At 35.6% G+C, this 16,501-nt stretch overlaps 1 protein-coding gene across 1 annotated transcript; it reads left to right on the forward strand.

Moving 5' to 3' along the window:
• Positions 9,899–11,093, forward strand: LOC107636347 (uncharacterized mitochondrial protein AtMg00810-like). The gene is made up of 3 exons (XM_016339867.1): positions 9,899–10,319; positions 10,427–10,769; positions 10,892–11,093. Exons 1-3 carry the CDS (start codon positions 9,899–9,901, stop codon positions 11,091–11,093), a joined length of 966 nt encoding a protein of 321 aa, XP_016195353.1.

Raw genomic sequence — 16,501 nt, forward strand, 5'->3', positions numbered from 1 at the left:
ACGCGTACGCGTGACATGCGCCACATGCAGAATTCGCAGAAAACGCTGGGGCGATTTCAGGCCGAGTTTCAAACCAGTTTTCGGCCTAGAAACACAGACTAGTGCCAGGGGATAGCAGAGACTCAAGGGAGAATCACACAAGAATGGTTATGCCCACTCCAAATTAGACGTGGACCCTACGAAGCAAGTGGTCCCCATTCATCAATTGAAGACATGCTGATTGCTTTAATTAATTCTGATTTAAACTTTAATTTTTATTTAAAAATAGGAAAATATATTATTTTAATTTTAGAAGATAGATTTTAAATTTAGTAGGATTAGATACAAAAGGGAATTGGAATTATTCCACAAAAAAAGATTCCATGCCACCTCTACCAAAATACATTTTATCAGAATTCTTATTTTCTCTCCTTGCCATGAGCAACTAAACCTCCACTGTTAAGGTTAGGAGCTCTGTCTATTGTATAGATTGATACTATTATTTTCTTTATCTTAATTCATGTACTGATTTATAATTCAAGAATTGTTTTCGTTCTTTATTTTATGAATTTGGGTGGAACGGAAGTATGACCCATGTTCTAATTGAGTTCTTGTAAAACTTGAAAAAGCTCTTTACTTGAACATTAACTTGAAAACAAAATTCTCCTAAATTTTAATTATCTAGATTTAACGGGATACGTGACATATAATCCTTTTATATTTAGGTAATTAGAGTTTTTGTGGCATAATAAACTAGAATTAAGCTTCAACTTCTAATTGGAATTAATTGACCAAAGAATTGGCAGTTGATGAATTTTAGAGGAGACTAGAAAGGTTTAAGGAATTAGGGTTTAGTCACATACAGTTTGCCATGAATTAAATCTTGCATGATTAGAATAAATTAATAAGAAAAGTTAATCCGAAAAATAGATAACTCTAACCCTAACTGTTTCTCCATACTTATTCCCAACTTATTTACTTCTCTTTCTTTAATATTCTTTCTATTGCTTAATGTCTTTGAACTCTCAACATTATTTTCTATTTGCCTAACTAAGTAAATTAATCAACCATTGTTGCTTAATCCATCAGTCCTCGTGGGATCGACCCTCACTCACCTGAGGTATTACTTGGTACGACCCGGTGCACTTGCCGATTAGTTTGTGGGCTAGAAATTCCGCACCAAGTTTTTGGCGCTGTTGCCGGAGATTGATTGTGATTGACAACTACTGGTTGTTTGATTGCTTAGATTAGACGTTTTAATTTTAATTTTATTTAAATTTTGCTTATTATTTTCGAAAAATAAATAAATAAATAGCATTAATATTTTTTTTAATTTCTGAAATTAAGTTTGGTGTCCCCTAGTTATTTTAATTTCAATTTTTTTATGTTTATTCTCCCTGTTAATTTTTGAATTTTTTTGTTTTATTTATTTAGTATATCTATTTTATTATTTTACACAGGTTATCTCACTGGAAATTCTCTGTACTCTGACGTAGAGATTCCCATCTTTTCTTGTTTTCTGTTTGTTTATGCACAGGAACAGAGACAAGGAACATCTCTTAGACTTTGATCCTGAACCTGAAAGAACTTTCAGGCGGCGTTTGCAACAAGCAAGACTTTACCAAGCTGCAGAATCCACTATGGATCCTAATAATGCTGTTAATGTCAATGTGGCAAATCAGAATGGGGATGATCAACAAAGGAGAGTACTTGGCTCTTACTCTGCTCCTACTGCAGATCTTTATGAAAAAAGCATTGTGGTGCCTCCTATAACTGCGAACAACTTTGAGTTGAAGTCACAATTGGTCACCCTGGTACAACAAAACTGCCAGTATCATGGTCTTTCCCACGAAGACCCAAATCAATTTATTTCTAATTTTCTACAGATTTGTGATACTGTGAAGACAAATGGAGTGAACCCAAAGGTGTACAAACTCATGCTCTTCCCGTTTGCTCTGAGAGATGGAGCAAAGCTATGGCTAGATTCCCGACCCAAGGAGAGTTTGGATACTTGGGACAAGGTTGTTACTGAGTTTCTTACTAAATTTTTCCTACCTAAGAAGCTAACTAAGCTTAGGGTAGAGGTTCAGACATTCAGGCAGAAGGATGGTGAAACTCTTTATGAAACTTGGGAGAAGTACAAGCTACTGATTAGGCAATGCCCTTCGGACATGTTCTCCAAATGGACCCAACTAGATATCTTTTATAAAGGCTTGGGTGAAATGTCCAAGATGTGCTTAGATAATTCTGCAGGTGGTTCACTGCACAAGAAGAAGACACCAGAGGAGACTATTGAGCTGATTGAATTGGTTGCTAGCAACCAATATTTATACTCATCTAACAGGAATCCTGTGAACTCTGAGGCTCATCAAAAGAAGGGTGTTATGAAAGTAGAAGCTCTTAATGCTCTTCTTGCTCAGAATAAGCTTATGTCTCAGCAAATAAGTCTACTTACTCAACAGATGGGTGGCATGTAAGTCTCAGCTATCAACACCTAAAATCTACCTCAAGAGGCCTCTTATGACATGACAGGTAATTTTGTACAAAATGATAATTATGGGTATGCTCAATCCTCTTCTGAATAGGTCAATTACATGGGGAGTGCTCCTAGAAATCCCAACAATGATCCCTATTCTCAGACCTACAATCAGGGGTAGAGAAATCACCCAAATTTTGGGTGGAGAGAGCAACCTCAGAGGCCACAGAATTTTAATAATAATTCTCAGGGTGGTTTTCAATAGAAAAATTTTAATAACCACCAGTTTTAGTCATCTCAGCAAGCAACTTCCCAGCCCCAGCAGAACAATGATTTGGAAGCAATACTAGCAAGTTTTAAACAGGAAACCAGAGCATCAATCAAGAACTTAGAGATTCAGATGGGTTAACTAGCCACAAAAGTTAATGAAATTGATCAGAGGACCACTAATAGCCTTTCTGGTAACACAATTCCAAATCCAAGAGAGGAATGCAAGGCTATCACCTTGATAAGTGGACGAGTAGCAAGTGCAGAAGCACAAGTTAATGAGGAGCCAGTTGAAAAAGAAGATTGCAAGGTTATTCAATTGAGAAGTGGTAAAGTAGCTGGCTCTAAGACCAAGGTCAATGGAGAGTTAGTTGAAAAAGAAGCTTCAGATGAGAAGAAGGAAGAAGTAGAGCACGTTCCTCCAAAGCGTGCAGACAACCCATTCCCAGACTCTCTTGACACTTATCCTACATTGCCAAAGGCTCCTGAGTACAAGCCTAAAATGCTATATCTTCAGAGACTTCAAAAGGAGACCAAGGACAAGCAGTTTTCAAAGTTCTTGGAAGTCTTCAGAAAGTTGCAAATCAACATTCCTTTTGCTGTGGTTTTGGAACAAATGCCTATCTATGTCAAGTTCATGAAGGAGCTGTTGTCAAAGAAGAAGCCTTTAAGGGGAGATGAGACTGTGGTCCTGACTAAAGAATGCAGTGCCATCATTCAGAATAACTTACCAAAGAAGATGCCAGATCCAGGGAGCTTTCAAATTCCATGCACCATTGGGAGCACAACCTTTGAGAAAGCATTATGTGATTTAGGAGCAAGCATCAATTTAATGCCCTTGTCTGTGATGAAGAAGTTGCAAATCCAAGAGGCACAACCCACAGGGATAGCATTACAGATGGCAGATAAATCTATGAAGCCTGCATACGGATTAGTGGAGAATATTTTGGTCAAAGTAGGTAAATTCTTCCTCCCAACAGATTTTGTGATTCTTGACACAGGGGAGGATGAGAACACCTCTATAATCCTAGGAAGACCTTTCCTAGCCACTGGGAGAGCTCTAATTGATGTAGAAGTGAGTGAATTAGTGCTCAGAGTGCATAATGAGCAATTAGTCTTTCATGTCTTCAGAGATATACATTCAGCAGGTAAAGAAGAGAGGTGCATGCAGACTGAGCTTATTGATCCAAACCTTCAAGAACCCCCGATGACGGACAGCAGAATCTGCAGCTCAAACCTTCTTTGGTGACAATCAATAAAATTTCTCCTGATACCAAACCTAATTTTGGTGTCGGGAATACATCATCCACCAAGGAGGAGGTTCCCAAAAAGAAGAAAATACCCAGGGGATGGAGAAACAAAAAGATCCCCACTGAAGGTTTCTCCCCAGTAATGAAGGTGGTGTTGACTAGGAATCCAGTATGGATTTATACAGTAAACAGAATCCTCTCTCTAGAGCATATTGAGCTAATTTATGGAGACACAGGAAAGAAGTTCAAAGTAAAGGGTGAAGAGCTGAGCCCCTATGATCCTCCTCCTTACAGGAGCTGACCGTCAAGCTAGTGACGGTAAAGAAGCGCTTGTCGGGAGGCAACCCGATAATTTCGTATCCTTAGTTATTTTTCGTAGTAGTAGTTTTCTTACTTGTTTGATTTTTTATTGAGTTTTTACTATTTTTCTGATCATGCAGCTATTTTATAATAGAAACCAAACACTTCAGGCAACAAAAAAAAATGAGCACACAACGCGGAAGCGTCGTTGACGCGTACGCGTCATATGTGTGTGCGTGAAAAATAAAATTTGACAGAGAGTTGAGCGGGAGTAGCGCTGGAACTATGCTAGAAGCACAAATTGCATCACGCGTACGCGTCTCTAACTCGTGTGCGTCGTTTGCGCTTTTCGCCACCCACGCGTGCGCATCCCTAACGCATACGCGTGACCCTGAAAAACGACATCAATGAGTGTTTGGGCAGAGAGTTGTGCTGGTGTGGGGTTGGAACTGTGCTGGGCGTACAAGCCCTATCACGCCTACGCGTCCCTGACGCATGCGCGTCATTTTCCCATCCTGGCTGTCCACGCGTACGCATCCATGACGCGTCCGCGTCACTTGGAAATTGCGCGATCCACGCGTACGTGCGCCTTACGCGTACGTGTCGCATGTGACGCCCAAATTTAAACCCCTCAGCGCCTGATTTCAAATCATCCACCCCCAATCCTAATTCTCTCTTGTTCTTTTATCCTTTTATTCTTCTTTTATCTTACTATTTGTTTTTGTTTTCAGTTCTTCTTTGCTTGAGGACAAGCAAACCTTTAAGTTTGGTATTGTCGCTACGCTTATGGCTTTTTTGCTTATTTTAATAGCACCAAAGGGAGATGAATGTTCTTCATGGAGGAATAAGATGGTCACTAGCATAACTGAGGTGGTTGAGTTCCCTTCATTCTATTTCTCTTTCATTTTTGTTATTTTCTGTTTTCTGTTGCTTTGATTGTCTGCATGGTCTTTAGTATTTTCAGTTCTTAGAATTAGTTTCATTTTGTTATTTGTCTCATGTACCGCTCACTGAACTTGAATCTAAAAAGAAAAAAAAAGAAAAAAAATAACAGAAGTGATATATTGCATGAGAAATTGAGTTTATATTTAAGAGTAGTCTTATTTACTTAAATGTGGTGGTATTTTCTGTGACTCTGAATGCATGACGTGAACAATGCATATTTAATTTTGAATCAAAGTTGATGTACAAGGAACAGGAATTTAGAGAATTATTATGACTTCTCTGAAATAAACAAAAATTTAATCCTTGAAGCAAAAGAGACAGCAAAAAAAAAAGAGAAGATATAAAAGCAAGGTCCAAGGCTCTGAGCATCAATGACTAGGGAGGTCAGACATGATTAAAAGCTCAAAGAGTTGTTTCCCTAGTCACATGCTTGTGGTGTTCTTGTGTCAAGTAATTCTTGAGACAAAATATTTAGAGTCGAGATCAATTGCAATTAGCAGAGTATGCCAAAGGTTTTGAGCACCACTGTCTGGGAGTAACTAAAAGAAAAATCAGAACTTAAAGAGAGTTCCCCAATTAAGTGCTTGTGGTGTTTCTGTGTCAAGTGAAGCTTGAGACAAAACATTTAAAGTCACGGCTAGGTTCAAGGTGCAAAGCACCAAGGACAAGAAATATTGCTGTGTTCAAGGGTTAAATTAAGTTACAAAAGATCAGAGAATTCATAATATTATCCGGATTCTAATTCCGAAAGACACTAACATCCTTCTTATTTAAAGGAGAGTGAGATGCCAAAACTATTCAAGATTGCAGTTGTAAATCCCACTATAAGAAGAGACATGAGCTTAATCGAACTCTCCTTATCATGCAAATTCACATTCTAAGCTTATATTAATTTGGTTGCTTGAGGACAAGCAACAATTCAAGTTTGGTGTTGTGATGCGTGAGCATTTTTCCTATCTTTTCCTGGTGAATTTGCATTTAAATTGTTGAGTTTAATCAAGAATTAATTATCTTTTAGCCACTATGGATGCTACTTTGAGTCTTGTGCAATTCTGTTTATTTTAGGTAGCATTCGGATGGATTTGATGGAGTTTCTGCAAGAGAAAGAGAAGAAACCAAGGAGCTGACCAGCAAGGAGCGACGCGTGCACGTGCCTGATGCGTACGCGTGATTCGGAGCTGTCCATGGCGACGCGTGCGCGTCAGTTGCGCCACATGCAAAATTCGCAGAAAACACTGGGGGCAATTTCAGACCGAGTTTTGACCCAGTTTTCGCCCCAGAAACACAGACTAGCGCCAGGAGATTGCAGAGACTCAAGGGAGATGTACACAAGAATGGTTATGCCAACTCCAAATTAGGCGTGGACCCTACGAAGTAAGGGTCTCCATTCATCAATTGAAGAGATGTTGATTGCTTTAATTAATTCTGATTGAAACTTTAATTTTTATTTAAAAATAGGAAAAGATATCATTTTAGTTTTAGAAGATAGATTTTAAATTTAGTAGGATTAGATATAAAAGGGGATTGGAATTATTCCACAAAAAAAGATTCCATGCCACCTCTACCAAAATACATTTTATCAGAATCCTTATTTTCTCTCCTTGCCATGAGTAACTAAACCTCCACTGTTAAGGTTAGGAGCTCTGTCTATTGTATGGATTGATACTATTATTTTCTTTATTTTAATTCATGTACTGATTTATAATTCAAGAATTATTTTCGTTCTTTATTTTATGAATTTGGGTGGAACAGAAGTATGACCCATGTTCTAATTGAGTTCTTGTAAAACTTGAAAAGCTCTTTACTTGAACAACAGTTTGAAAACAAATTCTCCTAAATTTTAATTATCTAGATTTAACGGGATACGTGACATATAATCCTTTTATATTTAGGTAATTAGAGTTTTTGTGGCATAATAAACTAGAATTAAGCTTCACCTTCTAATTGAAATTAATTGACCAAGGAATTTGCAGTTGATGAATTTTAGAGGAGACTAGAAAGGTCTAAGGAATTAGGGTCTAGTCACATACAGTTTGCCATGAATTAAATCTTGCATGATTAGAATAAATTAATAAGAAAAGTTAATCCGAAAAATAGATAACTCTAAGCCTTAACTGTTTCTCCATACTTTATTCCCAACTTATTTACTTGCCTTTCTTTAATATTCTTTCTATTGTTTAATGTCTTTGAACTCTCAACATTATTTTATGTTTGCCTAACTAAGTAAATTAATCAACCATTGTTGCTTAATCCATCAATCCTCGTGGGATCGACCCTCACTCAGCTGAGGTATTACTTGGTACGACCCGGTGCACTTGCCGGTTAGTTTGTGGGTTAGAAATTCCGCACCATTTATCTTATCTTATCTTTGTTTGCTTTTATTTTTCATAGGCCAATGATCTATATATACTTAGTTTTACCTTCATAGTTTACAATTTTCAATCAATCAATAATCAATAAAATTTCTTCATCTTTTCTTTTCTTTCACAATTTTATTATCTTTACTTACTATTTATGTACTATTTCCATTTTATTATGGTATCAGAGCTCCTCTTGAGTTCTGCTGACATCCATGAATAAACCAACCAATTCAAATCTTAAAACCCCTTCAACCTCCCCTCCCACTATGAATAATCAACCTCCATACTCTGTCCTATACTCTGTCCTAGGTCAAGGAAAAAGGGCACAACAACAACTTCATCCGGAGCCTCTTTTAGACTTTTCGTCAGCCCAGCCCTTTTCTTTCATGGCACTTAATTCCTTCCAATAAAGAAGCTCGTCCTTCAAATTAACTTGAGCTCTTGTCAAGTCCAACTACTCATTATTTTTGTTCTTTCAATACTTTTTCTATTGTTAACAATTTTTCAAATCGAGATTTATTCTTGAACACTTAGATCATTGATTTTGGTGCCACAAATCACATTGCATCAAATTTGTCTTGGTTTATTTCTTACACACAAATTTCTCCTATTATTGTTTATTTACCAAATGGTTCTCAATTTACTGTTTCTTATTAAGGCATGGTTCAATTTTCACCATCCTTAGTTCTTCATGATGTTCTTTATTTACCTCATTTCAACTTTAATATTATCTCCATCTCAAAAATTACTTCAGCACTCATATGTGAACTCACTTTTTCATCTTCTTCTTGCACTCTACAGAGCAACAATTCGAGGATGGTTGATTTGGGCAGAATGAGAGAGGGATTATATGTCTTTGAACCCAAATTTGGTAAAAATCGATCCACTATACATTCCATAAATTTCATCAAATCCCCACCCATTACACCTTCAAATATATGGCATGTTCATTTAGGACACCTTTCTAGACAAAGACTTAATCATTTACATAAACAATTTCCTTTTATCTCTATGCATCATGATGAGACTTGTGACATTTGTCATCTTTCTAAGTAAAAGAAACTTTCATTTTCTCAAAATTTTAACAAAGTCAATGCAAGTTTTGATTTATTACATTTTGATATTTGGGATCCATTTTGACAAAATTTTGTTCATAATCATAAATATTTTTTTACTATTGTTGATGATTTTAACCGCTTTACATGGATTATTTTATTAAAATCAAAAGGAGAAATGCAAAATCATGTAAAAAATTTTATTACTTTAGTTGAAACACAATTCAACTCTAAAGTTAAAACTATTCATTCCGATAATGGACCAGAATTTATTTTACATGATTTTTATGCTTCAAAGGGCATTATTCATCAACGTAGTTGTGTTGAAACTCCTCAACAAAATGGAATGGTAGAACGCAAGTATCAACATATTTTGAATATAACTCATGCTCTTATGTTTCAATCTAATTTACCACAATCTTTTTGGTCTTATGCTATTAAACATACTGTTTATTTACTTAACAGAGTTTCATCATCCGTAATTAATTTTAAAACATCATTTGAGATTTTATTCAATCATCCACTAAATTATCATGACCTTAAAGTTTTTGGATGCTTATGTTTTGTTTCTACCATAATAGCAAGCAGATCAAAATTTGATCCAAGAGCCGAAAAAGATGTGTTTATTGGCTTTCAACATGGTTTTAAAGGATATATTATTTATGTTTTAGAAGATAAAATAATTGAGATTTCTAGAAACGTAATTTTTTACGAAATGATCTTGCTCTTAGTCACAAAAATTTGATCCAATTCCATACACTCAGCCCAACATTGCCAAACACGCCTTCTCAAAAACAAGATTCAGTTAGTCTTCTAGTTGAACCCTCACCTATACCCATTGACTCAACTCCATCTAATTCTTTATTTTCTCCAACAACCTCTCTTTCTTCCTCACTGTCATTTTCTAACCAAGTTGAACCGACCACGGAATCTCTCTCAAGGCACACACCCTTCTCTCCTTCCGCACTAGACACCACTCCACCATCACCTTTACATCCCCCGTCACCTTTTTCACCACCTGAGCAACCCCATCCTCGTTATTTCGACCGGCCTCACCGACCTCCAGTATATCTCTCTGATTACTTGTGTAATTCCTCTCTCATCTCTACAAATCAATCTCCCTCAAAGTGCAAGTATCATTTATCTTCAGTCATGTCTTTTTCTTCTCTTTCATCTTCACATAAAAAGTTTCTTTTATCTCTACATTCTGACATTGAGGCAAAGTCTTTTAAGGACGCAAATCAACACACTAATTGGCGTAGAGCTATGAAAGATGAGTTGGATGCTCTTGAGTTGAACAAAACTTCGTGTCTTATTGTTAATTGCCCTGCAGGGGTTAAGCCAGTTGGCTGTAAATGGGTTTATCGCATCAAATGCAAGCCTGATGGTTCAGTTGATCGATATAAAGCACGCCTTGTAGCTAAAGGGTTCACTCAAACTGAAGGTGTTGATTTCTTGAAAACTTTTTCCCCTGTTGTCAAGCCTGCCACCATCAGATTAGTTTTGGCATTGGCCTCTATGAAGCATTGGCCCATACATCAGTTGGATGTCAATAATGCTTTCTTACATGAGAATCTTTCTGAGAATGTTTATATGACTCTGCCACCTGGATTTAATCTCCTCAACCGAATCAATGCTGTAAGCTACTCAAGTCACTGTATGGTTTACGACAATCTAGTCGTGTGTGGTATGACAAATTTTCTCATCTTTTGCTATCTCATGGATATCAGCAGACCTCATCTGATTATAGTCTGTTTGTTAAATTTACTGGTGCTCAAATTTCTATCCTTCTAGTCTATGTTGACGACATTGTTCTCACTGGTAATTCCATTTCTGAACTTACTGCCATGAAGTCTATTTTGCACCAACACTTCCGAATTAAAGGCTTGAGCCCATTAAAATATTTTTTGGGTATTGAGGTTGCTCAATCAGTGAAGGAAATTTGCTTATCTCAGAGAAAATATTGTCTTGATCTTTTGGAGGATTCTGGTTTATTAGGTGCTAAACTTGCCTCTGTTCCAATGGATAGTTCCACAAGATTATATCAAGACAAAAGTCCCTTGCTATCTGACCTTTTTGTATATCGCCGTTTGGTTGGCCGTCTTATCTATCTCACCATTACTCAACCGGACATCATGTATGCCACTCAACAATTAAGTCAATTTATGGCATCTCCTACTAAATCTCATCTTCAAGCTGTCAAGCATGTGTTACGATATCTGAAAACTTGTCCCGGCAAAGGACTTTTTTTTTTCTAAGAGAATCAGAAATTCAGCTTCTCGGCTTCAGTGATTCTGATTGGGCCGGATGTCCTGACACTCGGCGATCTTTAACAGGTTATTGTTTCTTCTTAGGCAGTCCTTTAGCCTCTTGGAAGACCAAGAAACAAACCACCGTTGCCCGCTCATCTACGGAAGCAGAATATCGTGCACTTGCCAACACAACTTGTGAACTTCAATAGATACTAAATGTGTTACCATTTTTACGCATCTCTCCTATCTGCCCAGTTTTTCATAAACGGACCAAACATTTAGAGGTTGACTGTCACTTGGTTCGACAAAAAGCTGGAGTGATGAAACTTTTCCCAATTCCCTCTTCTGGGCAACTAGCTGACATCTTCACCAAACTTTTGTCTTCTCAACTCTTCCATCTTAATTTGAATAAGCTTGGTGTTCTTGACATCTTTCATCCTCCAGCTTGCGGGGGCGTATTAAACCACTCTTCCACCTTAATCCATGACAATAATAAAGACGTCTCACGGCCCACAAATTCAGCCCAACAAAATATACAAATTCAATTATAATTCTAGTCTTTATTATTTTATCTTATTTTATCTTTATTTGCTTTTATTTTTCATATGCTAATGCTCTATATATACTTAGTTTTACCTTCATAGTTTACAATTTTCAATCAATCAATAATAAAAAAAATTTTTTCATCTTTTCTTTTCTTTCACAATTTCATTATCTTTATTTACTCTTTATGTACTCTTTTCGTTTTATTAGATTAGAACTCTCTAATTTATTTATATAGTTTTATTGAAGTATATATTGAACCATATAATTCTCTCTTTTTCGAATTTATGTGCAAGCCTAATCTCTTAGGTTGGACTACAGATGAAGAAAAGGTAAAACTAAAATTTGACTTTCGTAAAGATAACAAGACGGAGTTTACGTTTGTTTCTCTCTAAATATTGTTTTAACCTATTGTGAATGTGACAGAGCACTTATTTTCTTTCTCATGAACAATAAAACTCTAAATATCATGCGAGCAGTAATTTGGCACACCAATAAGAATAACCATACACAGTTACACACTAATTCAATTAATAAAAAATAGATAACTAAAAATCTGAATCCATTAATAAATAATTGAAATAAAAGTAGCTAGCTAGCTATATCATAACCCTAGGTGGATTAGTTCATGCTAAAGAATAAATAAAAAATAAAAAAAATAAAAAAAACTCCATTAAAAATAACTGAAAAAAAAGGGGTTGAATCTTCATATATATATATATATATATATCCACTCTATGACGGTTAGGATTCTTCCAAATATATGCTGTCAAAAGTCTCTTTTCTGCCTACAAATTATGCGTGGCAACACCCAAGACTTCGAACGGTTTCTCAAACCTCAATGGTATCTAACTACTTTCTCTTCACCCAAAAGACAAAAAATTTTCTCTTTTAAAAAATATTTTGAGAGTATTTATTAACTAATTAATCCCATCTTATTATAACACCCCCTACCGAAGAAATTAAATAAGATTATTTGATTTATTTCTAAACTTAATTAAACTACATGTTAAAATGTTGATGCATCAACCAACCTATAATGAATGATCCAATTTTGAGGGTTTTGATGAGTAAGTAATTTAATTAAAGTCACTCATTCAAATTACACTTCCACTAATATAACTAAAACTAAATCGGGCCTGCTACACATACAAACAAAAATGCCCTACAAGTTTTACAAGTTTTCAGCCCACACTTCATTCACACGCGTACTCATCTCTCTTTGAATGGAACGTAAACTACACGCGCCCCACTCAACGGTTGCTCTTCGCAAAATAGCACTCCTTAATGGCGCACTCTTCCACTTCTCCAAGCCCTTCGAAGAAAACACAAACCGTCCGTTTTCGAGCAACATTCCAAACTGCAGAGATAGGACTCGTCGCGAAGATTAGAACTCTCCATCAACACAACATAGAACTCTCGATCAACAATCTCCAGAAAAAAACGAAGTTATAATACTCAAGGTACGTTACGTTACTATTTTACTCATACTGTATATTTTCCACATTTCGAAAACGAAGAACTAGGTTTTACTGTTCTTCTACGTTCTTCTAGGTTTTACTGTTATTCTTGCTTCTAGGTTATTCTGTTCTTCTTAGTTGTTCTAGGTATTACTGTTCTTGTTGTTCTAGTTCTTCTGGTAACTGATTTTTGGGAGTATATTGCGTAATTTGGTGGATGTATATTGAGTATTTTGTTGGGTGTATATAGCATAATTTGTTGGGTGTATATTTCTGAACTGATATACTGTAATATAGTCAACAGTTGCAACTATTCTAATATTTGCTTGTCCATGGGTGTATATTGCTTGACCTTGTAATGTTGCTTGACCTTGTATATTAATGCATGTTTGAGTGATATCTGACTGATATCTATGGGTGTATCTGACTCATATCTATGGGTGTATTTTACTGATATCTATGGGTGTATTTTTCATTTCAGAAAAAATGGCAGGCAGAAACCAAGCTGAAAAAAATGTAAGAACAAATATATGTCTTAGATGAAATCAGTTTTATATAATAGAAATATATCTGACTATAATTTTGCTTTGTTTACAGCAAATCAAAGACCTTAAGTGTGCAAGACATTTGTTAAGTGAGAAATTCAGAAACATGAGCGGGGAGAAGAAAACAATTGTTAGAAATTTGGGATTTGGTGGCCTGATGTACATCCCGCCGCTACGGGTGCATCACCAAATTGTCAGATAGATTCTAAGGATATTGACACTGATTAATGTAAATGTTATATAGTCCTGTAACAAATTGAACACATGCTGTAAAAATTTTTCAATTATAATCTAGTTTATTGTAACATTTTTTTCAATAATTAAACTCTCTCTGCTGTTTTCAAAATGTATGAATTACAGGTACTATAATATGAAGGAAAATATGAAACCAAATATACACCCATAACCTGCCATTTTTTACACCCAAAGAAAGTTGAATATACACCCAAAAATCTATCCTCCTGATGCTTTATCCCTAAAACCTTGAACCCTAAACACTTAAAACCTAAACCTTAACCCCTAACCCGTAAACCCTAAAACCTAAACCCTAAACCCTAAAACCCTAAACCCTAATACCTAAAACCTTTAAACCGTTGTAAAAAAAACAAACAGTATTTTATAACATAAAAACAAGATTCTAAAGTATATATATGTAAAATGTGAAATACAAGAAAATTCAGAAATACACCCAAAAGAACACTACTTTTACACCCAAAAGAATGCATGCTCTCGCTCCTTTGTGTGCTTCTCATCCCTGCCCAGAAGTGGTGATCCAGATAGATTGGAATCCATATATGACGGTCTTCATAGAAATCTGCAGAATACACCCAAACACAGACTATAAATACACCCGAAAAAAATTAAATTTACACCTTTGCTGCAGATTTTAAACAAACATTACCTGAAAGCCACTTGTTGTCCACAAGACCAAAATTCAGCAGAAAATCATTCCAATTCCTATCAAATGAGTCTTTAAGCACACCCACGCTTCTTGCACTTCTCTCGTAATGTAATTTCTCACATCCTTTTCAATAAAATTTAACTCGCGATGACCCCCCGGCAGCCGCAACAAATGATTGGTAAGTTTTGTTTGGTCTAATACCAGCCTCCTCGTTATTCTCTATTGTACGACGAATGGACATGCTTAGTTCCCTGTGCTGTTTGAGATATTTTAGATTTCCATTTTTCCTCTCTGCTACATGTAATCAATTGATTCTTAATCTCGTTTCCCTTTCTATTTGTGCTCCGAACTCTTGTAGAAAACCCTGCAGCCTTGGCGTAGTTCCTGTAAACTTTTCCAGCATCTTCAAGGGTGGTAAAGGTCATTCCAACCTTGGGAACAAACTGGTCATCAACAGAGAGAGGTTGCAGAATATACCATGTCAAAAACAAAAAATACACACAATCATGTCTGATCTAATACACCCGAACGACAACAACTCAACTAAAATAACAAAAAAAGCCATAAACTATAAATACACCCCCACTTCCCCCAAAAATACACCCAAAAAATTCTGATCTACACCCGAGCGTCTGCTATAAATTGCAGATAATTAATCAAAACTAATACATTAGATTCAATCCACAGATTTATGTTCACGCGTTAGTTTCACAGTCAATGTTCACGAATTATTTAGCTACACAATGCTATACAAATAACTACAACAAAATTCAGTAATCATATGTAAATCAAACCTCAGAAACTACGTTAGATTCAAATTCATAATCCACTTCGCCTTGATTCAGCTGACAATCTGAGGTTGAATCATCCATTATCTTCAAAACGAGTTCAAACTTTGATTTCAGAAACCAGAAAATCGAAAAAAAAACGAAGCTGGAGTTACAGAGAGAGGAACTAACATCAATGACGAAGAACAAACTAGTGAGAAAGGAGGAGAAAAGAACAATCGAAAAAGCAGGGAAAGACGCGCGAGAAGAAGAACGAGCAAATTTAGAAAGAAGGAGAACGAAGAAGGAAACAAATCTTTTAAATTTGGTAGTTATATATAGCGCATGTAAGGAACGTAGCACTTACAACGTGTTTTGGGGAATTAGGGATTAATTGACTTGTAATGCTTACAAGCCCTAATCACTTGTATGTGGAGCTTTTCCGAAATTAAATATGTCATTGAAAAGTGATTATTATCGAACAACATACTAATGTGCATTATTCTTTGAAAAATTATTAAAATTTCTAACATCTTTTTAACTTTTAAATAAATAAAGTGTAAGATTTCATCAATTTTTCTAAAAAAATATATAATTTTATAATTTAATTATTTTAAAGAAAAGAAAAAGAGAGGACTAAAACAGTTGACCCAATAGTCCGCGTAAGTCGCATCTGCTTATTGGACCCTCCGATCCAAGGGCAATTTTTGGGCAATTTTCCTAATATAAAGAAAATATTTGAAGATCAAATTAAATAAAATATGCAATTATTGTCTATTCATGATGATTAATACGTTAGAGCAAAGCAGCACCATATAAATACTCGGAAATGTTTGGTAACAAAAAAAAAATCAGTAAAAAATAGTCATAACTTATCTTATTTAGTATTCATTAATTATTACAATAATTAATTAATACTAAATAAGACAAATTTTAGCTTTTTTTTTTATCTACTTAACATTACCCATAAACACCATATGAAAGATAATGCATCCCAATATAATAATCTCAATGCCGAAAGGTCACTTTCTTGAGTTCATGGTTCAATTCCGAGAAGCCTCCCTCAATTGGAAAAGTATTCAAAGTTTGTTTATTACTGTTTACATACATGCATGCTTATTAGTTATTCAGGGTAACTATATTATTCATCAATTTTCCGATGCAATTGATGATGGCATCTCCCAAAAAGTTGATTTCAAATTGTGAGTTCGTGTCAGCATTGTTGTTGTATCTGCCACGCATGTGTGAGCTGCAAAGAGAAACCGTCCCTACCCTGTCCCCCACTCCATTCCTCGGCGGCTATACTCCTCATAACTATTAATATTACACAAATAATAAAATTTTGTTATGGTAAGAATGGGTATGTGAATGCCTCCAGCTCATATTTTCAAGGATGAAATA

The sequence above is a fragment of the Arachis ipaensis genome, chromosome B04 (genome assembly GCF_000816755.2).
Source record: "Arachis ipaensis cultivar K30076 chromosome B04, Araip1.1, whole genome shotgun sequence".
Taxonomy (NCBI): domain Eukaryota; kingdom Viridiplantae; phylum Streptophyta; class Magnoliopsida; order Fabales; family Fabaceae; genus Arachis; species Arachis ipaensis.